Source organism: Nymphalis io, chromosome 1 (assembly GCF_905147045.1).
Source record: "Nymphalis io chromosome 1, ilAglIoxx1.1, whole genome shotgun sequence".
Lineage (NCBI taxonomy): Eukaryota > Metazoa > Arthropoda > Insecta > Lepidoptera > Nymphalidae > Nymphalis > Nymphalis io.
The window spans coordinates 12,049,853-12,072,703 of NC_065888.1; the positions used below are offsets into that span (position 1 = coordinate 12,049,853).

The 22,851-nt window shown below is 32.6% G+C and overlaps 1 protein-coding gene across 1 annotated transcript in view; it reads right to left on the bottom strand.

The window, feature by feature from the left end:
- Positions 1-1,891: 1,891 nt before the first annotated feature.
- LOC126772314 (dynein beta chain, ciliary) overlaps positions 1,892-22,851 on the bottom strand; it is a 28,399-nt gene continuing 7,439 nt past the window's right edge. Inside the window, exons 20-66 of the mRNA XM_050492617.1 lie at positions 22,665-22,791; positions 21,595-21,624; positions 20,987-21,232; positions 20,683-20,907; positions 20,365-20,591; positions 20,151-20,292; positions 19,664-20,076; positions 19,320-19,455; positions 19,108-19,242; positions 18,895-19,025; positions 18,476-18,809; positions 17,537-18,249; positions 17,083-17,384; positions 16,847-17,001; positions 16,565-16,701; positions 16,026-16,492; positions 15,784-15,899; positions 15,517-15,678; positions 15,231-15,430; positions 15,012-15,168; positions 14,738-14,926; positions 14,407-14,646; positions 14,051-14,241; positions 13,802-13,971; positions 13,428-13,690; positions 13,185-13,305; positions 12,862-13,037; positions 12,557-12,726; positions 12,112-12,250; positions 11,861-12,025; positions 11,184-11,377; positions 10,704-11,073; positions 10,435-10,575; positions 10,181-10,351; positions 9,834-10,070; positions 8,507-8,586; positions 7,683-7,959; positions 7,380-7,571; positions 6,860-7,031; positions 6,581-6,756; positions 6,264-6,506; positions 5,808-5,990; positions 5,594-5,653; positions 5,214-5,327; positions 4,773-4,921; positions 3,165-3,312; positions 1,892-2,087 (exon numbers count right to left, since the gene is read on the bottom strand). Of these exons, the coding sequence (XP_050348574.1) occupies positions 1,926-2,087; positions 3,165-3,312; positions 4,773-4,921; positions 5,214-5,327; positions 5,594-5,653; positions 5,808-5,990; positions 6,264-6,506; positions 6,581-6,756; positions 6,860-7,031; positions 7,380-7,571; positions 7,683-7,959; positions 8,507-8,586; positions 9,834-10,070; positions 10,181-10,351; positions 10,435-10,575; positions 10,704-11,073; positions 11,184-11,377; positions 11,861-12,025; positions 12,112-12,250; positions 12,557-12,726; positions 12,862-13,037; positions 13,185-13,305; positions 13,428-13,690; positions 13,802-13,971; positions 14,051-14,241; positions 14,407-14,646; positions 14,738-14,926; positions 15,012-15,168; positions 15,231-15,430; positions 15,517-15,678; positions 15,784-15,899; positions 16,026-16,492; positions 16,565-16,701; positions 16,847-17,001; positions 17,083-17,384; positions 17,537-18,249; positions 18,476-18,809; positions 18,895-19,025; positions 19,108-19,242; positions 19,320-19,455; positions 19,664-20,076; positions 20,151-20,292; positions 20,365-20,591; positions 20,683-20,907; positions 20,987-21,232; positions 21,595-21,624; positions 22,665-22,791 (9,448 nt within the window). The 3' untranslated portion in view covers positions 1,892-1,925. The remainder of the gene's footprint in view (positions 2,088-3,164; positions 3,313-4,772; positions 4,922-5,213; positions 5,328-5,593; positions 5,654-5,807; positions 5,991-6,263; positions 6,507-6,580; positions 6,757-6,859; positions 7,032-7,379; positions 7,572-7,682; positions 7,960-8,506; positions 8,587-9,833; positions 10,071-10,180; positions 10,352-10,434; positions 10,576-10,703; positions 11,074-11,183; positions 11,378-11,860; positions 12,026-12,111; positions 12,251-12,556; positions 12,727-12,861; positions 13,038-13,184; positions 13,306-13,427; positions 13,691-13,801; positions 13,972-14,050; positions 14,242-14,406; positions 14,647-14,737; positions 14,927-15,011; positions 15,169-15,230; positions 15,431-15,516; positions 15,679-15,783; positions 15,900-16,025; positions 16,493-16,564; positions 16,702-16,846; positions 17,002-17,082; positions 17,385-17,536; positions 18,250-18,475; positions 18,810-18,894; positions 19,026-19,107; positions 19,243-19,319; positions 19,456-19,663; positions 20,077-20,150; positions 20,293-20,364; positions 20,592-20,682; positions 20,908-20,986; positions 21,233-21,594; positions 21,625-22,664; positions 22,792-22,851) is intronic.

Here is a 22,851-nt window from a genome sequence, read left to right on the forward strand (position 1 = left end):
CGGGCAAGCACCACTGAATTTTCATGTGCTTAATTTGCGATTATAATTCATCTCGTGCTTTACGGTGAAAGAAAACATCGTGAGGAAACCTGCATGTGTCTAATTTCACTGAAATTCTGCCACATGTGTATTCCACCAACCCGCATTGGAGCAGCGTGATGGAATAAGCTGCAAACCTTCTCCTCAAAAAGAGGAGAGGAGGCCTTTAGCCCAGCAGTGGGACATTCACAGGCTGTTACTTTTACTTTTACTTTACAACACCTATCTCATAATCATGGGATGGTAAATGGGTGCAAGTAGGTAAGTAGGTAATTCTTATCACTCTGTATTGGTTTTCGATTGATAGTATTTCTTTTGTTAATATTCTTCTTAGTTTCATAATAATTAGCGACTCGAACCGTCTTCGCGAGTTGAAAGATTTATATATTTTTTAGTTAGATACATCTCACCTTCTACTAAAATTTAGTATATTATTTATTTAGTCATAACCTTCACCTACCTTCTCATACTTCGTCGTACTTATTACAATACACAACTTCTATACATTAACAGTAACAGTAACAGCCTGTTCAAGTCCCTCAGCTGGGCTAAGGAGAAGGTTTGAAGCTTATTCCACCACGCTGCTCCAATGCGGGTTGGTAGAATACATATGTGGCAAAATTTCAATGAAATAAGACACATGCAGGTCTCCTGATGTTTTCCTTCACCGTAAAGCACGAGATGAATTATAATCACAAATTAAGTACATGAAAATTCAGTGGTACTTGCCCGGTTTGACCCCACGATCATCGGTTAAAATTCACGCGTTCTAGTCACCTTTTTTTTCTCGCAGTGGAAACCTTCAGAAAGGTACCCATGGGGGTGTAACCGGGTTATTTTGGATTCATGTGTTCTAACAACCACTAGGCTATCACGGCTTATATATAACAACACTATTAATACATTTTAAAATCTAATTTAAAATTTTCTTCACAAAACATTTTATAAAATTTTAATAAACCATCCATTTAAAAAAAAACACTATCCACAAACAACATTTAATGTTCAGCTTACGTGACTATCGTTTCGTTATAATATGTAACTAGCGTTTTACCTGCAGCTTCGCTCGCGTCATTTTCAAATATTAAATTCAATTGTTATCGTAATTTACCGATTACATAATTTTTTATGATTATAATTATGCTCATTGATGTTAAAGTATATAGTTAATAATTTTATACAATAACAATAAAGTTTAAAAACAATTCGAATTACTGGAATGGAGGTAATAAATAAATATTAAAAAAGAATCCTTATAGCTATGAAAAACTTTAAAATCACGCCAAAGTATGATATAGGATGCGGATGAGTCGATGCGATAAAAATTAAAGAGATAAAATGAATAAATTTATTAAAAAAATTAAATTCGAATGTCCGCGGATGATTCTAGTAATGGAATACGGATCGTTTCTTTATATATTACTCACAATTTAAATAAGAGCTTAGAATTCAATTATATTATCATTTGATATTAGAAAATCGTGAAAAGAAAAAACCATTTTCTCAGTTGTTCTTTGTCGTTATGGCCATTTGAAAAGAAAAAAAATTAAAATTTTAAATATATTGGATAAATATTCTGTTAAGACAATTGATAACAATAATATATTGATATTATTTAAAATAATAACAAAGAAAATACTTTGTAGTTATCAAAGTCCAAGATATTAGCCAGATGCAGCAGTGTGTGGAAACAGGCTGAAATTAGGACAATGTACTAATACTAATTTATGGCATATAAAATATAGAAATATTTACAAACAAACACTTTTTATTTTATATTTTAAGAATAAATACGTATAATGAAGTATATAAAACATCAGACAGCAAAAGTAAACATAAAAAAGAAAAAGTGTGAAGTGGATAATGATGACCGCTATAATAAAAAGTTATGTCTGCAACAACAAAGCGACACCAGCTAACGTCCACTTGGATGGTTTGTCCTTGGTCTTTAAATTGAAGGTCCACACGTAAGTGGGTCCCCGCGTGCGCGTCTTGTACACGGGGCACTCGTACATATTGCGCAGGTCCTGTTTGTCTTGTGTAATAGCCTGAAAATTGTACAATTACAATTATATAATGATTAGTATTTAACAGGTCTATGAAGGTCGCCGATCACTTACCTATGCTTTGTATTACTGTGTATTGGTCTGAATGGTGAGGAGGCAGTGTAACCACAGACAATGGACATAATATACTAGATCCGATGATTGGCGACGTATTCACCGTGTAAGAAGTGGTTTTCACTTCTTTCATTGCCAGTATATATTAGCGTATGTGACGAATTGATATAAGCAGTGCTGTGTAAGAGCTCACTTCGTAGATACGACATATGGACAACCTATTTACGGTGATACGCTATTTTACGCTTACTGTATTTATAACTGAATACTCAACATGTTTCTGATAGAATACGACTACCGGAATACTGACGGGCCGGTTGGCATAGTTAGTACATACTTGCCTTTTACGCCGAAGGTTGTGGGTTCGATTCCCACCCAGAACAGACATTTTTGTGCATGAACATGTCTGTTTTCCTGAGTCTGGGTGTAATTATCTATATAAGTATGTATTTACAAAAGAAAAGTAGTATATTATGTAGTATATCAGTTATCTGACTTCCATAGTACAAACTCTGCTTAGTTTGGGATCAGATGGCCGTGTGTGAATAATGTCCCAGTATATTATTATTATTATTAATACGCATAACTAATTATAATTTTTCATATCATAAAGCCGAGATAGCCTAGTGGTTAGAACGCGTGAATCTTAAAAGATGATCGTGGGTTCGAACCCGGGCAAGCACCACTGAATTTTCATATGCTTAATTTGTGATTATAAATCATCTCGTGCTTGGCGGTGAAGGAAAACATCGTGAGGAAACCTGTATGTGTCTAATTTCGTTGAAATTCTGCCACACGTATATTCTACCAACCCGCATTGGAGCAGCGTGGTGGAATAAGCTCCAAACCTTCTCCTCAAAAGAGAGAGGAGGCCTTAGATCAGCAGTGGGACATTAAAAGGTTGTTACTGTATATCATAAAGCCGACTGATAATATCAGTCATGATATGAAACAATGAATCATAAAAATAGTAAAACAGATTGATTTATAAAGCGTTTTATTTACCCTAATATTGATGACAGGCATTGGCGGGAAGAGATCCTTCAAACGCGAGTCCATTATTATGCCAGCGTGTAAGTCCCACCGCGCACCTTCCATCAGGAGGCCGTGCACGTATGCGCCGTCTCGTGGAGCTGACCGGGAGTCTGCTATGCTATTTTATAAATACTTTAGTTCGTTAACAGTTCTGACACACACATAAACACATTGGTAAGTTTCACTTGAGCTAAAAGAAATAAGTTTAATCAAAATCATCACGTGTTCCCCTCCTCTTACAACCCGGGTTCCTTCAAACGAGGCATGAAGAGGCATCTTGCGGGCCGGCAAGGCGAAGGCAGCTAGTGCAGAACGTTTTTCCCGTCTGTACTGGCCGTCGTCGCGTTTGGACTCTACTACCACTTATCATCAGGTGGAGTAGTCATTTGTCCTCCCGGCGAATATAAAAAAAAATCGCGTCATTAATATTTGTGATTATCATTGTGTACCTAGTTTGAATTTTTATATGTGAGTATATGATAACCAATAATTTCTTTATTTAAATTATTGAGTGACTTACCAAATAATGAAAAAAAAGTTGTGAGATTAAAAAGTCACTTATGCCTTATGTTGCGTGTCCATCTGTATAGGCACCACCCCCTCATCACATATTTTACAGCCAAAAAGCAATACAAGTAGTATTGCATTATTAAATATTACTGGTTAAATCTAAGCGGCTGGATCTAGCGTCACTAGATTGCTGCGCTGGATGGAAATACTGGATCATTGTAAGCCACCTACTAAGGTTGTGTTAAAGACTGTGTCTTGTATTTTATTATTATTATCGATGTGTGCATCGATATGGCCGCATTTTCTTAAATTTTATTGTTTTTCTTACTTTTTTTATTCTTATTGAACACAGTAAATAAAATATATAATATGTGAAGTAATACACATATACATATATAATGTAAAAAATTAATAGGAAAGGTTGTTAGTAGGCATGAAAGTTACAAAAAGTAATAAAATAAAATAAATAATTACGATTGTAATAACGATTAACACACACATATACGCACATATAACTCTTCTGACTTCTTTTTTTAAAATAAATTAGTAAAAAAAAAACTTTTATAAGTAAGATCTAAGAAATGGTTAATATTTGTTACGGCCCTAATGTCTATGGTCGGTAATGACCACATACAATCAGGTGAAAGGTGACTAAATTCTCCACTTTTTTTTCAAGAATACAATTGATCAATATTAATCAAATTACCAACAATTTTAATAGCTTACAGATTAGAATTCGTAGACCATCCAATAATTTACTAATATTTTTATTCGATTTGTACCACTATGATGACGGGCCGGTTGACGTGGTTGGTAGATACTTGCCTTTCACGCCGAACGTTGTGGGTTCGATCCCCCCCCCCCCCCAGGAGACATTTGTGTGCATGTACATGTATGTTTGTCCTAAGTCTGGGTGTAATTATCTATATAAGTATGTATTTACAAAAGAAAAGTAGTATATGTAGTATATCAGTTCTTTCCATAGTACAAGCTCTGCTTAGTTTGGGATTAGATGGTTGTGCGTTAATGATGTCCCAGTATATTTATTTATTCATATAAAATGCTTACGTGAAATCCTCTTTCATTTTCTTGGTGACGTCACACTGCAGACACATCTTGTCCAACGGCAACTCGTAGCGACGCGCTGTGCTCTGCATTATTGCGGTCAACAGACTTTGTGGGTTGAAGAACCCCCCTAACCACACTGATGTTGGCAACTGTCAGTAATTAAAAAAAAAAAAAATATTTAGTGTATCAAAACAAACTGCCAAAAATATAGCTGTTTTTCTTAAAACATTGCTTTTTGAATATAAATTTAAACACGTAAAGTTGTATTGATTATAGTATAAATATACTGAAAATAAGTATCGCCTGAATAAAATTATACGTTTATAAATGTGAACAGCAATAAATTTTTTTTTTTTTTCTATATCAAGTATGTTCTTACAAGCACTTTTGAAACGTTAATAGATTTTATTTAACACAAATTATAATTAACATAGAACTTACAACAAAATCAGTGGCCCAAGTCTCCAGCTCACGCAGACGGAGTAGCAAGTCTACAAACCAAGCTGCGAGACCCAGCAGTGATGGATAGGCCCTGTTACCCCAGATCGCAGGTACCTGGAAACCATTTCCATTTAGTCGAAACCGTTGTTATGAGGTACATGATGTAAATATGCATAATTAAATACTAATTTTAAGGCCATGTGTCAAATACATTACAGTATAATCACAAACAAACATGTCGCCTAATACTATTATATATAAATTACCACTGAACCAAGCACTCAAAGAAGATACACATGCAATTTTAATGGCATGCAATAACATGTGTCCCATGCTTAAAAATCGCCCTTTAACTACAGACGCCTCAATGTTAAACTCACCTGATCCAAGAACAGAGCATTTTCCAACTCCTCCATGTCTGAAGTGATCGTTAGTTCACCCTATAAAAAAACACGTAATAAATAAAATTTTCGTAATACTTATTATATGTATTATATGTCTCAAAATTAATAAAACTAATTTAATTCTGCCTGCCTATCTAGAATGTCATATAGTGTTATCCAACAATTCTAAAAATAAATCGTTTTTGATTACCTTGAGACCCAGATCCAACTCTCTCAGAGACCTCTTCATTTCTCCAGTTAAATAATTCATACGTTCGCATTCCTGGAACGCAACTATAACGTAAGGTGTTCGCTCTTCCACTTTTCCCATTATCTCCACCATATTGAACTCTTCTGGCAACTTTTCCATTACTTCATCTAGCATTTGCTTAACCTGAACCAAAAAGTTCGATAAATATGTAAGGGATTTAAATTGATATTATTCTATAACATCATATTTCAAATGACCGATTCCAATTACTTCTTGGCTACAAGAACAGATATTTAATAGTTCAATCAGTGGATTTAAAATTAAATATGAATTGTCGCGATTCTTTTATATCGATGTAGCGACCATTATTAATAAAATCTGTTCTTATCGAAAGTTTTTTTTTAATTATTGGTAACTACTTAATGCATGAACTTATCCCTATTCTATAGATAATACCTTGTCCTCTCTAGTCACTGTTGTTGCTCCAGAAGCTTGAGCGTCTCTCGGCTGCATTTCAAAAATAGTTCTAAACAAATTTTCTGAAGTTGTGGTAAGAAATCCAATCTCAGCGTTGGGATGAAGACCATATAAATATGGGGACTCTTGAGGCATTGCATCTTCTATGTACTGATGGTATCCTACATAGTCAGTGTTTGGTGGTGCGGGGAAGCCTGGCGCCAGTTGTAATTCACCATCTACCTGAATTTTTTTTATTTATATAATCATTCTATAAAATGATTACCTACAATTTAATATATTTGTGTTTTGCTTACTAAATCGGGTTGCATCAATTCTTCAAGATAGGCATTACAAAGTCTTCTATCCCAGTCGTCTGTTATATGACCGCCATACATAATTTCACCAAATAAATACCTTAAGTCTTCCCAAGGAACTTTGGAGTTTGCTTCCAAGTAATTATACAAAACGAAAACACTTATTGTTAGGTCACCTGAAAATATTATAGCATGTCATAATGATTGCTTCAGTTGTAAAAAATTCAGAGAGAAATTAAATAAAGTATAATTTTAAAAATAAGTTAATTTTATTCCTACCAACGTTAAATGGATAAATTTTATTCCATCCTTGAGGTCCAAATTTTCTTCTTTCCGCAACAACCGCATGAAAGTAACAAAGAGCAAAGAGTATTGCTTTAAATTCTGCTTCTTTGCCACACATTTCTAATGTTTCTTGATTAAAATTATCAAGCGCCTTGTGCAAATTTGCCTACAAATTTACACAAATTTATTGCTATAAAATAGCGACATGGAGAATTTACGATAAAATAGGTACTAAATTATTGTACGTAATTATTTACTCAGTAAATAAAAAAAAGTATTCAACAGACAATCTTAACTTAAAATTGATTTCTTTAAAATTAACTAATTTATATGATAAAGAATACCAACACAGTGGAGAGCAAACTAAGATTTCTCATGTCTTAGCAAAACTTCTATTAAGAAACAATTTAAAGTTATAATTTAGTTTTATCATAAATTCATTTATTATTAAAATTCATAATAACTCTAATTTATGACAACATTTCCAGGAGCTAATAGATTCCACTGGACAAACCTGCATTCCAGTAGGCGGTTCATTGGTTATCTTAATACTGGATTCCAATATTCCCTGAGGTATGATATGCGCGGTGGGTGTGGCGGCGGGCTCCGCTGACATAAACAATCTAAAGTCGTCGTGACACCCACCTGCGAAACTCTCCATCTTCTTCTCAAGACTAGGTAGCCATTTTTTTACCAAGTGTATATTCTAAAATTATTAATATTTTTAATATTTAAGTAGTATTTGGAGTATTTTGAACTTAAATTTCAAAAAATGTAGCTCCAATTAAAATTATTGATGAGCTATGACCAGGTATACCTGCAAAACAACCCAGTGCCCCTTATTAAAGGATTCGTCCATTGCTTGCTCAGCTACTATCTCCTGCCCTTGACCCAATGACACGTTATGAAAATTCCCATTATCAGCTGTAAATCCTAAGGCTTTTCCCAAAGCTTCCACATCTTTAAGCGGGTTAACTCCAGGTGACAATATGAAAAAAATCGGTGTCGTTGGGCTGGTTTCCTCAAATGACTTACTAAATTCCACCGTTCTGTTCTCAACATATCTTGCACCCATCTTTTCCTCGATATAAGTTCTATAATTATTTTATTTAAAATGTAAACAAATGTGGATTGCTAACCTCATAAAAACAAAAGCACGTTCAATTACTTATGAAAGTACTTCTTTGAAACAAATACATTTTATTTATTATAAAAAAACAAATATACTATTTTACTGGTGGTAGGGCTTTGTGCAAGCTCGTCTGGGTAGGTACCACCCACTCATCAGATATTCTACCGCAAAACAGCAATACTTGATATTGGTGTGTTCCGGTTTGAAGGGTGAGTGAGCCAGTGTAATTACAGGCACAAGGGACATAAAATCTTAGTTCCCAAGGTTGGTGGCGCATTGGCTATAAGCGATGGTTGACATTTCTTACAATGCCAATGTCTAAGAGCGTTTGGTGACCACTTACCATTAGGTGGCCCATATGTTCGTCCACCTTCCTATTCTATAAAAAAAAAATCTAAAAATAGGCAAACTTTCTAAAACAGTTATTTTTTATTACAATAATAAACATTATTTTGAAATTAGCAGTGATTAACATTTAAAAACTACGCCATCAAAGTAATAATACTTACGCAACAGCATACGTCATTCTATCAGGTCGTAATGCTCGAAGCATACATAATCTTTGAAGTGCTGTTTTATTTTTCCATTCCTAAGGAAATCAAAAATAAGATGCTTATTTAATAGCTTCACAAATTGCGATTTGATTAAGTGTTCAGAGTAATTACTTTTTAACAATATAGTATATAGTTTATGCTGTTAAGTAATTCTTTCGTTGTTGTATTTCTCGTTTAAATATAAGGGTTATGTAATAACATGTCACAAGTAATTCTATAACTAGCAAATGATATTAGAGACTAAATTGCGTGCACTGGTAACCTCCGACAGTTATTCATCCATTTTACCAAAGCCACGAAAAAAGATGCATATTGCGTCCAGTAGAGCTCTTCCGTAAGAGAAAAATCCCCAGCAGAACAGCGTTAGCGAAATTTGGGAATACAATAGATAGGCAGATACGACATTGACTATAATAATTATAACTTTTAAAAGGTATATAATGTATAATAATAAAAATAATGTCCTCCAGACAGATTTCGGCCACATGGGAATGAGAATGGCCGACTACGCAGGAGATATTATAGTGCACAAGTGTGTGCGCAAACACAGGTGCACTCTCTATTCCCAAACTCTCATAATCCGATGGAACGGCAATCCGACACGACCGGAAAGAGTTCAGGCGCAGGACCAACGTCTACGTGCTTTCCGAGGCACGGGAGTGTACACACTTCAAACTTACAGACTCCGGGCTGCTACTGAGAATTTTCTAACAGCAAAACCCAATAACATTTTATTGGCCCGACCTGGGAATTTAACCCAGGACCTCCGGGTCTGCGGCCTTATATCAAGTCACTAGACCAACGAGGCAGTCAAATGTATATATATGTCAGGCTTCAAAACCTTACGAGTAAGTTCATATAGAATAGCACTGCTTATAACTATAGTTGTACTATACTGGTGGTAGGGCTTTGTGCAAGCTCGTCTGGGTAGGTACCACCCACTCATCAGATATTCTACCGCAAAACAGCAATACTTGATATTGTTGTGTTCCGGTTTGAAGGGTGAGTGAGCCAGTGTAATTACAGGCACAAGGGACATAAAATCTTAGTTCCCAAGGTTGGTGGCGCATTGGATATGTAAGCAATGGTTGACATTTCTTACAATGCCAATGTCTAAGAGCGTTGGTGACCACTTACCATCAGGTGGCCCATATGCTCGTCCGCCTTCCTATTCTATAAAAAAAAAAAAAAAAGTTGAATGAGTGAAAGAAACAGTGTACAGCATGTATGTTGAGCTTATTTATCTTTATACAACTACTAACAACTTAGTTGTGTATTGTACCTGTGGGAACTTTTCACGTTCGGGGCATTCCATTTCTACAATTTTCTTCCATCTTTTCGGTGAAGTTTCAATATCTCTATCGAGATTCCTAAATTCATCTTTACTAGCTAAGGAACATATCCCACCCCAGCTTTGATTAGATAAAAAATCTACTGGACTCGTTACATGAGGTTTGATTGGAAAACGAAGGAAAAAATCTAATTCAGCAGGCGATACTTCTTCGCTCATTAGCAGAATCTAAAATTATAATTAACACTATTTCAATAAAGATAGAAATTTAAAATTCTTCATTTTATAAAAACTTTTATTTAATTTAATTTTTAACTAAGTGCCTCAATAGTTTTTACCTGAAAAGTCATCTGAGAAGCGAATATTAACTTGTCACATTCAAAAAGGCCCCTCGAAGTGTATTGAAATACTGAATACGTGATGCAATCTATTAAATTTTTTATCCTTTGACTGACTTCATCAGCTGGTTCGGCTTTAGATATTGCCTTTTGAAAAACGACGCTAAATGCCTGATCAAAATATATTAACTATGATGAACACATGATACTATGTAGATTAGAGAAAATTATTGTTTCATTACAAATAATACTACCTTAAGAGAGAATTGATAAATAGGGTTAATAGTATTTAAGTCGTTCAATATAAAATACAGAAGTGACGCTCTGGCTGCAGCTGGTCGATAGAATTCACGGGCTTGATCTATTTGGTGAGATGTTACTTTTGCTTCAGAAACCTATTAAATTTAGAGTTGTAATCACGTTAAAAATCGAGCTTATTTCATTTCATTATCTATATTTAAACGATATAGTAAATTGTGTATAAAATTTAAACGATTGACAAATATTTTATTAACTATTGTACCTTTTTTTCAATATCCGCTGCAGTTTTTTTAGTGATTTCTAGGTTTTCTATTAACGCCGTGTCGCCTAAAATATTTGCACCTGCCGACGAAAGACGAGACAGTAAATCATCTTCAAGTTTCTTTAATTGTATTTTAAATTCGTTTTGCTGTTTTGTTAACTCCGCTTTTAGTTCTTCTAAATCTGGCCTCTCCGCTTTGACCACTTCCGCTAATAGTTGATCTTCGAGACCGTCACGAGTAACAGTGAAATTTACTAACGTAGTCTGAGCTTGCATTTCCGGCTTGTAATGGGGATTCGCTAGCTTTGTGTGCAATATTAACTTAAAGTTAGGACTATATTCAACTTCCTTATCACCAATTTTAATAGCCCTGAAAAATCATTCGTAATCACAATAAATAATTGATGTTAGTATTTTTTTAATAAAAAAAAATACTATTTTGGTTTCCTTTGAATAAAATGTACATTTAGAGCTACATACCTTCCTTTTTTTATTAAATTTCGACCCAACAATGGATCTAAGACGGGATCGACAGTTTCACCAATGTTTTCAAGGAGTATCGTCTCACCCTTAATAATAGCTTTTTCTATAGTATCAAGGTAACCCTTTTGCCCGAGACGAATCACCTTTAATATATCACCATACTTTTGCTTTATCCACTTGACTCCTTGAAGCTACAAATTTATTTATTTATTTATAACAACAAAATATTAATATTTATTTTTATAATTTACATAAGCCTCGTCAGCTTGTTTGGGTGTTGATTAAACATATATAATAAAACCACACACACACCAAACATAATAAACAAAAGAAAAACAAAATAATAAACAGGTGAATTCTTAGTAAGCAAAGTAAAACAAAGTGGATTTAATATTGTAAGTATGTATGAACGTACAGACATACTTACAATATTAAATATTATTATTATTAAATATTATCACAAAAGTAATCAATTAATTCTTTAATTATTTTATTTTATTATTAAAACTTACTGTTTGAAACTTTTTCGCAACTTATTTAGATACATAAATAACTTAAAAATATTTCTTACTTCATCGGTTCATGTTTTCAAGTGTCGTAAGGTATACATTATAATATTATAACTGTGTTATAACATCTCATACAAATGATATAATAAATAAATACATCAATACCTGCGGATCAATCATCAAAGGCCATCGATCAGAGTTAGAAAGAATAGTAGCGTTTTCAGTGCTCATACGGTCAGAGGGCAAACCTTCGTTATGCCATATCGCTATATTCGTGTCATCTGTTAACATTGTTAGAGGATCTAGTCCTTCCGTTATCGGAATTGGCGGCTACAAAAAAGTATACGCTGGTACTATCCACTATTATGCTTCTAATTATGAAAATAGTTAAATTAAAAAATAAATAATACACTTACCTCTAAGGTTTTTAAAAACACAAGCCAGTTCTTATGCAATAAATCCAGTCGGTACAATTTAGTGAAGCAACCAACGTACGATATAAATGCACAAACAAGAAGCACATCGCCTGGTAAAGTAGTACTTTGCTGCATAAATCTAAATAATATATAATAATTACTATGTACAATAATATTATTTACTGTATCACAAATATAAAAAATATTAGTAAAATAACTGTTAAAAAAAACTCAAGTATTTCAATTTCATCTGCCACTCAATCACTTTATTCTTAAACTATACATAATTTTACATTTTTTATCTTTCATAATGTATTCGTCGTCTGATCATTTAATATTAAATTAAGCATTTTAGCGAACTTTTCTACGACACATATTTTTTGCATGTCAATAATAATAAAAAAAAGGTTGTGTCACAAAAATATAATCTAAGAAAAGTACGTACATAGACACAGCTTCAGCCCATCTCACATTTTCGCTGGCGAGTCCGTTGACCAAACGATTTGCTAACTGAATCGTTCTATTTGTAGCGTCTGCTTCTTGTTGACATTTTAATTTCTCAGCTGTTGCCTTCTCGAAGTCAGCAGTTAACGTTGCTAGTTGTTCTTCTAAAGACTATTAAACAATATTACAATCATAACGAAATCTCATATATTTACTTAAATATTTACAATGAATATATGAATATTTTTTTATGAAATTCACAAAATTTTAATGACAACAAATTTTAATATTAAAACGATTACTTACAGCCACTTTAGACTTGATCGATTTTAATTTTTCGGTAGCAGCTGCTAATTCCGCATTAGCAGCGGCTAATGCTTTTCTCTTCGGCTCAACGTCGCAAAATACTTCATAAAACTTAATTATGTTTATAACCCAAGCGCAAAGACCAGCAGCAGCAGCGGATTTCGATCTTACAAATTCTGAATAAAGCAAGAATAAAATAGAAATTAAATATTTCCGTCAAATTTTTCAATCAACAAACAAAATAAGTATAACAGCTATAAATTTTTTTTTACTTTTATGCAATTTTACGTATTCTAAATAAAAATAAAATAATGTTTTTGTACCTGGCTCAAATTCGGAATCCTTGAGGTATGGCTGTATGGCCTTAATAACATCGGGATGGATATTTTCTTTATCGTAATTTATAAGAGCCTCTAAGAAAACATCAACTTTTGCCATCATCATCTAAAATAAAATGTAATTGAAATAAAAATAAAAAACAACAATAATATTTGGCCGCTTATTTAATCTCCTTAACATAATGTAAGTTAACAAGACATAATTAAAGGTATGTGATATAGAGGTACCTTTGCAGATTTCCAACTTCTGTCTTTCGGTATCTTTCCACCAGGTGCCAATAAAACCATAACAGCCGCTGTAACATTTGTAACGGCCCCCGGTGGTGAACCAAAAGACTTAAGTTCAGTCAAGTTAGCTTTATTAAGAGTGTTTAAGGCTTCTTGAGCAGCTACCAAAGCTGGTTCAGCCTTTATAAGATCTTCTTCGCAATCTTTTTGCTTTTTTGATACTTCTTCAGCAATCACAGCAACTTTCTCTTCTTCTTCGTCGGCTGAAATAGAAATTTAAATAATTGTTATAAAGTTACGAATATATAATTAATATTGTTCTTTAAAGAAACTCTTTGTTTTAAGTGTTTATCAATTTTAGGTGGGCTACATACCTAAAGCTTTTTCGCTTTGTACTTTAGCTGTTTCAACGCCTACCATTTCTATGAGCTTATCAGCTGCTTCGTTCTTTTGTTGTAATTCTATTTCTTGTAGGGCTAATTTAGCTTTTAACTCATCCACTTGAGATGCTGTACTACGTAGTTTTTCTAACCCATTTTCCAATCTATACAAATAATTGAATAATTAATACTATATTTTCTTTTTTAATTTTAATTTAAGAATAAGAACTGATTAAATGTCACCTAGATATTTTAGCTCGAAGTTCATCAGTTTTTTGATTAACCAACTTAGCATATAAACTAATTTGCTCTAGATAACTCTTTGGCGTTGTATAATTATAACGCCTCTCGTTACTTAAGTAAGCCTTTGAAATTGTGTTTACTGAAGTATGTACATAAGCCATGAATCTCGAGACAGAATCTCGTAAATTAATCTAAAAGAGATAAACAATCACATATCACACAAGTACCTATAAAATATATCAGTAACTAATATGAAGAAAACCTGCGATCAAAAGTAATTATTTACGAAGCAAATGAAACTAATTAGAAAGAAAATGATTAAATAAAAGAGCAGCATAAACAAAAAAGCACGATACCGGTAGTACATGTAATTCCTCCAAGAACTTCATTGATACTGAAACTAGGGCTTCTTGTGGCCACTCATGGAACCAATTAATAGATGTACAATTGATTAGCGCTGGAAACTTTCTGGACCTGACTCGTAGCGTCGAGCCCACAGGAGAGAAACAAAGAACCACTTTTAATTGCTTACGAACACGATCAATGAAGAATTTCCAACAAATCTCTCGTGTGTCAGGCAATCCTGCACCTTTTACCTACAGTTATAAATATAAGCCTTTTATAAAATTTTAATGTTTATTAATAACATTTGAGATTAATATAGTTATATGGTTGCAATTCAAATACCTCATTTCTAACCCCTCCAATTATATTTTCTATATCGTCATCGGAGAAAAGATCGCCAACTTCACCAGAAGCTAGTAAATCATTGATCAATACAAGAAACTGTTCGTTGGCGACTTGTGCGTCTGTCATGAGGAACATAATTCCAACATTCTTTAAACCAGTTTTGATGTATAAGCCAGAGAGTTCATGCTGCAAAATTATAAGAACATGTATTAAGTCAATTATATGTTTTAATACGTACGTATTTATATGCATATTACAATTATAACCTTACCTTCAAATCAGAAACTCCGTAACCTTTCTTTAATTGTATCTGAAATACTTCGAGACTCGATATAAATGCCGCTAATCGTGATAAAGATTGCTTTCCAGAACCACCGACACCAACAAGTAGAGCACTACCTCTCGGACTTTCAAGAATTCGGCTGATTCTGAAACCAGCATTTTTGTCTTTATCTTGTTTTTTTAAGATTACTATGTTTCATATACATACCTGCAGATATGCATCATAGCATCTTCAAATAACACGAGGTTCATAGCTGCAATAAGGTCATTATAACTTGAGAGAGCCTCAGTAAGTAGCTTATTTAATAGTTCCCAGGACGCAACTGGCATATACTTCGGTTCGCCGATGCCACCCGCAAAATGACAATAAATATTCGGACGCTCGAACACTGCGCCTTCGTCTATGTCCTATGAAATTAAAAATTAAAAAAAAAAAACTTAAAATTATTGTAATTCTCTTAAAAGTGTATATATCATTAAACTTTATAGCATACCTCGAAATTTTTCTTACAAAGATCAACTTGCATTTTGAGAAAAGCATCGATATCTTTATCTTCAGTCAATTTATCTCCATATACTCTATGTGTTTCGTGCATCCAAAGACGTATTAGGTCTGATGGGTAGACCAAGCATTCATTTGTACTGAAAAGGAATCCCTGGGCGAAATGAAAAACGAAATGATAAATTTCTATAAATATATAACAAAATGTTAATAATGTATACATAATAGATATTCTCTTGAACACAGTATACTTTTTTACCTGAAACACATTAGACAAATCTCTCAAATTGAAGATGTAGTGAAACTTAATGGCCGTTGGCAAGAACACTTGTGATACTTTATTATGTAAAGCAATTGTTGCTGCCACCACGTTCTCTGTAAAATTTATTAAAATTGTTAGTTGAACATTTTTTTACTTATAAAACATTATTGGTGCTATATGTAAATTGAACGCATAACATCAATATCATTTTTAAGGGTATAATAAACAGCAAAACTTACTCGAAATTTTAGCAATTTGGCCATTTATTCTCAACTCTGGGTTAATCAAATGTTGGCTCAGAATTGAATGATAGATATTATTCAAAGCCTCTGAATTTGGGAAACTTATCGCGAAAACGCAAAAATGTCTTTGTAGTCTTGGGTTTATTGTAAAACTACCAGACGTCGGATTCATGCAAGACACATATTGAGTATTATGAATATCTTTTAAAGTTAATTTGGTACGGTCGTACCAGTGATTGTAATCTAAGTGCTGTCGAATTATAGTATGAGGTTGAACTGTCCCATAAGGATCTACTTCAGGCATGTTCATATCATCTATAAAGTATATTAAAGTTTTATTTCCCGGGGGACCGTAATTGCGGCCAGCTTTTTTCTCCAAAGGTTTCTCCAATATCTTCTGTAGCATTTCCGACGTTGTGTAGAAATTAAAAGGAATAGATTGAATGGCATAGCTTTCCGAAAGACTGTAAATATTTAAGACAAAATTATAATGTAATATTAAAATCTAAAAAAAAATTAAATGGAGAACATCTAACCTCTGAAGTTTTTCATTTACGAGTACTGTTTTGCCACATCCAGCGCTTCCAACAAGCATTACCGGATGTTTATTTTTCATTAACAAATCGAGAAAATATCTCACTCTAATTGTTTCTGCTGTTGGAACAAGAACCGCCTAGAACAATTAATTTTTGAATATGCAAAATTAAAAATATGCATAATGCTATTATTAATAAATATTATATTATGTCACATACTAATTTTTAAAAACCAGTATATAAAACAAAGTGATATTTATTATTTCACGATAATCATATTACCTGCAAAGGTATATCCGTATCTAGTTCAAATTTCATTATCTTTTCTGTCCAAGGCGTAAACTGCTTCGTTTCTGGATCAATATAATAATCAAAAACTGTTCCTCCAGGAGGAAATTTTACATTCTTAAACTCGTTGACCCACCACTTCGAAAATTCTGTAAAATTGTTTAAAATTAAATCTGTATAACTCCTAAGATAATCTCAGGTTATAAATTTAATATTATTATAAAGATTACCTATTCTGTAATCTACATTCGTATCTTGAAACATAGCAGATCCAAAAGCCCAGACACAAGCAAATACGAAATATATATCATGCCAATCCTTCGGACAATCTGGCGGTGTATTCTCTTGAACTAATAAGCAACTCAACAGATGACAAAGCATTTGTATATGAGCCATATCAGCAATTGGCGTGATTTTCTTAAACCTGTTTCTAATATTCTCTAAGCAAGGTGGGATGTATTTGTCAAACAGAATGACCAAATTTGATTTTTCAGCAGGTATTTTTCTGGTTTCCACCCAACTTGTAACATAACTGTAAAAAAGCAACATATGTTTATATTTTTTACTAAAACATACTTAAAAGTTATTTATACTTATTATTTATACATGTACTATGTTAGGTTATTTATTTTATACATTATTTATTCTATACTCAACTACATACAACTTTTATTTGACACTTACGGATTCCATCCTAAGTCTTGGGGATTGATATACAGAATACCAGCTCTTGATACAGTAGCAGGAGTGGCCGTTCGCAAATTAGAAATTTCAAACATCAATCTCATACTTGGAGTTAGTGCTATTCGTTCATTGCTAGCCAAAGTTAATATTTTATTGTCATCCATTACAGTATTTAATGACTCGATCCACATTGGATCTATATCCCCGTCTAAAAGTATCCATTTCGGATTCTCACCGATGATATTAGCTTGATCTCTCATTATAACTGAAAATAGTCCATCCTTCCATTCTCTGGTAGCAGGATTGATTATACCAAATAATTCATCATTAGTAACTGCTTTTGGATTCAAATCATTATATATTGGCTTCTTTTTCAGATTTTGATATGTTTTGAATAGAGTTTTCCACACTTGAGTTTTACCAGTACCAGCATTGCCAACAATAAATACTGAGTGCCGCACTTCGAGTAATTCTTCTAATTGAACTACTTTTAAAATAAAATTATCTTCTGGTTGTAGCAGTAAATCCATTGCCGCCTGTTTAACTGTCCTTTCAAATTCTAAGTCACGTTTCCTCGGTACTTCAAGAGCAGGAAATAAATCTCCAATTAATCCCATAAATACAGGCATATCGTCTGTTACTATCTTCGGAATGTTAAAATCACGTAATGTTCTCATCAGTACTTCCTCCTCAGGTCTTCCAGGGTCACCTCTCTGGCGAATAATTTAATTAAGTGAACATGAAATGATAACAATTATTTTATGTTTAATATCAATATTTCCTAATGCTAAGGAATTCTGCTACACAGAAGATATAATTATTACTTGTTTCCTGCTTGGTACAAGCAGTCTAAGAAATAACTTCCTTATATTTTTTTTAATATAAGGAAGTATTACTATATTTATAAACTAAAGAATAAATAAAATTATATAAAAATACCTTTAAAGAGCCGGCAACGACCAACACAGATTTAATTGCTCTTAATCCCCAATCATAATGATCTTGTTTTGATAATAGCTCTTTACACAATGTATATAAAGTTATGAATTTTCTAGCCAAGATTTTTGCATCCTGAAATCCTTCAGCTACTAACATAATTTCGCAAATTAATTCAAAGTCAGGTACTACCATAGCACATGGTCTAAAGAGAGCCTTCAAATTCTCTGGCAATTCCGTTCGTCCAGCATATCCAGGATTCATTGTAATAAATATTCCTACAGAAGGAACTAAGACTATAGTTTCTCCCATAAAGTTAAATTTATCTTTTTTGTCTCTAAAAATATAATAAAAATTGTTATTTATCCAAAATAAATTATTATTGTCATTAATTAATAACAAAAAATATCGTAAAATATAACCTTATCGCATCTTGAACGGATTTTACTTGAACGGCTACTACTGACAATACTTCGACGGAAATTCTGTTGAATTCATCGAAACATCCCCAAGCACCAGTTTGTGCTAATCCTTTGTAAATATTGCCGCAAGACTACACATCAAATACATTTGTAAATAAGACAGCAATACAATGTAAATATCTGTATTGTACGTAAGAAAAATAAATACACAACCTGATAATCCATTTGCTCAGAACAGTTAAATACGTAAACCATTATTCCTAGGGCTCTTCCGAGATCCTTGGTAGTTTCTGTCTTACCTGTTCCAGCTGGACCAGCTGGACCTCCACCCATAATCAGATGTAGAGACTGAATTTTAAGTAATAGTAAATTTTAAAAACATTGCAACATTTTATTTAAAGTATTTTTTTTTAATGGAAGCGTACCTGAGTTAAAGTTATGTAGCATCTATCAGTTAATGGAGTTATTACCAACCTAGGAGTATTACCTAAATATTCATAACTGTATTTAAACTGAGCATCGCATATATTAGCAAAACAATGGTATTCTTTTTCATCCCATCTAAAAACGAAATAATTTTGTTAACATTATAATATAATCTGTGTGTTTCTGTATTTTTTTGTAACAGTTTTTATTCAAACAAAAATGACATGGTATTGCAGGCAAAAAAATAAAATCATAAAAAGTGATTATAAAAAGCTGTGAATGATCGTGAAAATAAAATATAACCTTTACTAAAATGTGCAGATGATACATGGTTTTTCGAAACCTGTGTCTAAGCTGAGACTGCCATTGAAATGCTGATCCTGCTTCTACTTTTCCTTGAATCAATTTGCTAACCACATCTCTAGAATGAACATCTATCGTACAAATTGTCATGATTTTTTGACGATCTTGTTTGCTTAACTCTCCAATTAACAAACTGATCAATGTACTCAATTGAGATAATTGCTTTTTATAGTAATCCTTAAGAGCATTATCATATCCCTCTTCTAATCTTCCGAAGGCTATGTTCACTTCAGATGTCCACCAAATTTGAGAGCAGCATAAAGACACTTGTGCCATGAAATCAAACAGCCATTGTTCTCGAGACTTTTCTTCATACGATACGATTGCTTCACCGAAGTAATGGCGAATAGAAGATCGCATTATATCTTGTAATCTGTTAAGCCATATTTCTACCTAATGTGATATGATTGGAATTAGAACTTTTTGTACATTAAAAAAATATCAAAATTATAGTTTTATTTACTTACTGCACCAGTACAATCGCATTGACCATGAAATAGTACAATTTCACCATCTTTAGCTATCATTCCAGAAGCTGTTTTTTCACCAGGTACGTCACTTTCAATAAACTGCAGTTTGGCAATTGAATCGAATAACTTTGTCAGATGTCTGGAAAATTAAAAACGCAATATAAATATTAAATCAGCAATGTTCTAAATAAATAAAGTAGAAAATGACTACCTTATTACTAGATCAGCTTGGTTTCCGTTCGATAAAATATCTAGCAAATCAGCTGACGACACAAAATAAAATCTCGGGAATGCTAATCTTTTTGTCTCTAAATATTCAGCTAGCGCTTTTTCACATATAACTAGATCTTTTTGTAAGCTGTCTAGAATTGCTACTAAACCATCTTTGTTTGTTCCTCTTACTACATTTGGTGTTTTTGACATATCTTTGGACAAAATCTACAAAGAACAAATATTATTATTCATATTAACAAAATAATGTCTAATGTATTATAAATTTATGGTAAAACATTTAAATTTTTATACTTACTTTAAATTCCGCATCTATTCTATCAAATCTAGCTGAATCTTCTGGGAGTTGTTTTCTTATATCCTCGGAACTCATAAATATGCTCTCCAAATGGGTCCACGTTCTTTGTACTTCAAACCATACTGTTATAACTTGATCTGCAACTGACAACTTTTGCTGCCAGCCTGATACTTCTTCTAAGAAATGAGCGATAAATTTAGACGTAATCAAATTTTGTAGTTGCACCTATAACGAATAACTTGTTTTAAATTTTCATTCTTATATTTAATACAATAATTATTGTTTTAATAATCAAATTCGGCACCTGATTTTCTTCCAAAGTTTCTATAAGTTCTTCGCTAGCTCTCAGTAAAACACAACCAGTTCTCGTATGTATCTCTTGTTCGAATTCCATCCCACTCCAAGTGGTATGCAAATCTTTTAATATTTTCTCCATTGACATTTCTTTAACTGCTTTATCGACAATATTTTTAACTTCTTCTTCAAATTCATGAAGATTTAAAGCTAACAAATCCGCTAACGTTGTATTTGCGTCCATGACAATTCTCACCTACATTATATAACTAATTTAATCGTTCAATTGGAGTGTGTAAATTTTGAACTTATGTATTGAAACAAAAGTAGCAAGTGCCATCAATCACGTAGGAAAAATATTACATGCATTGCGAAAAAAAAATTGAGTTGTGAGTTATTTAAAAATATACATCATATATTTAAATCTGCTTTAACGTAACAATGATAGTAATTTTTCTTAACATTTATAAAGCATGTATTAATTGGAAAAAATATTTTGCCAATATAATTTAATAATATGTGAGACTCTTATATCACAAACTAAACCAATCATAGGCCAAAAACTAAGAAGACAGTCGACGCCATATAATATAATTTCACCTTTATTATTATACTTACAGTGAGTTCAGGTGGCAATGCAGCTAAGCTCTGTGAATCATAAACGTATTTACAAGTTGAGACCAAACGGCCCGAAAAAAACAAACCTTTTTAATATATTACAATATTTACAATTTTGAAAATATAATATAATGCATTTCAGTTTACAAAAGGCAGTTGAAAAGAGCAAATTATACCAAATCACAACACCGACACACGATGCGATCATGCAGAAATGCATTGGAGAACTTTAGCCAATAAAAAAACATTCCAATCAATAAAATTTGTGCAAATTTATAAGAGTCCAGCGAAAATATATACTGCTTTGTTAGATATATAAAAACAATTTGTTTATTCATATATTATATAACTAAAATTAAAATAAAAACAAAGTACGTATTACAAATTCATTGGACAAAAACGAAATATAAACACGCATTACAAATTTGCTAGATTATATATTTAAGTTAATTGAATAATGGATCTAATGTTGATAAATGGTTTATATATAATTAGCAATAACTATGTATGGAACACCTCGGTTAACCTCACGAAGGGAAGTTCTTGTGAGCACATTTTTCATTTAAGTGTGCAATATTTCACTCAGTAATTTATTAAATTAATTATGAAAATTTAATTTTAGTTACTCAGGGATTTCTAGTTTATTTACATAAGCCTATCTCTTTAGATATCCCTACGAAAAAAAGTCCGGACAGACGGTTTAAGCGATCATCATACAATTTCTTTATGTAGCTCGTTGTAGGAAGAGATCTCTCAGTGGTTACATTAATATGTTGGCTGTATACGATGTCGTAACGTTTTCATTGTTAGTAAAGGATGATTTGTTAAAGTTGTTGTTGTTTGTTGTTTGTTTATTTTGTTTTATTTTCATAATCAATTTGCTACGTTTTAACACCAAAACTAATATCTACTAATATGGCAGCAAAACAAAGTAGTATATCTTCTCTGCGGACACCTGTTTGTATAGGCAGCATAAACGCTTTTTTGTACAGATTTAAATTTACACGTTTATAATAGAAATGGAGGATTATATTTACAAGATTTAATGTTTTACTCCTCTCTTATTATACCTTGGTGGTCCTCATTAGTTGATCCCAATGTCTTTCTCTGATAGCAGGATTTTGTAACTCAGCTACCGCTCTTAGTGATGTTAACATATTTTTCACTGTAGCTTCCAAATTGATATACGTATCCCAACTGAAATATTATTATCTTTTGTATCCAGATGGATATGGTTGGTTTTCGATCAATATTAAC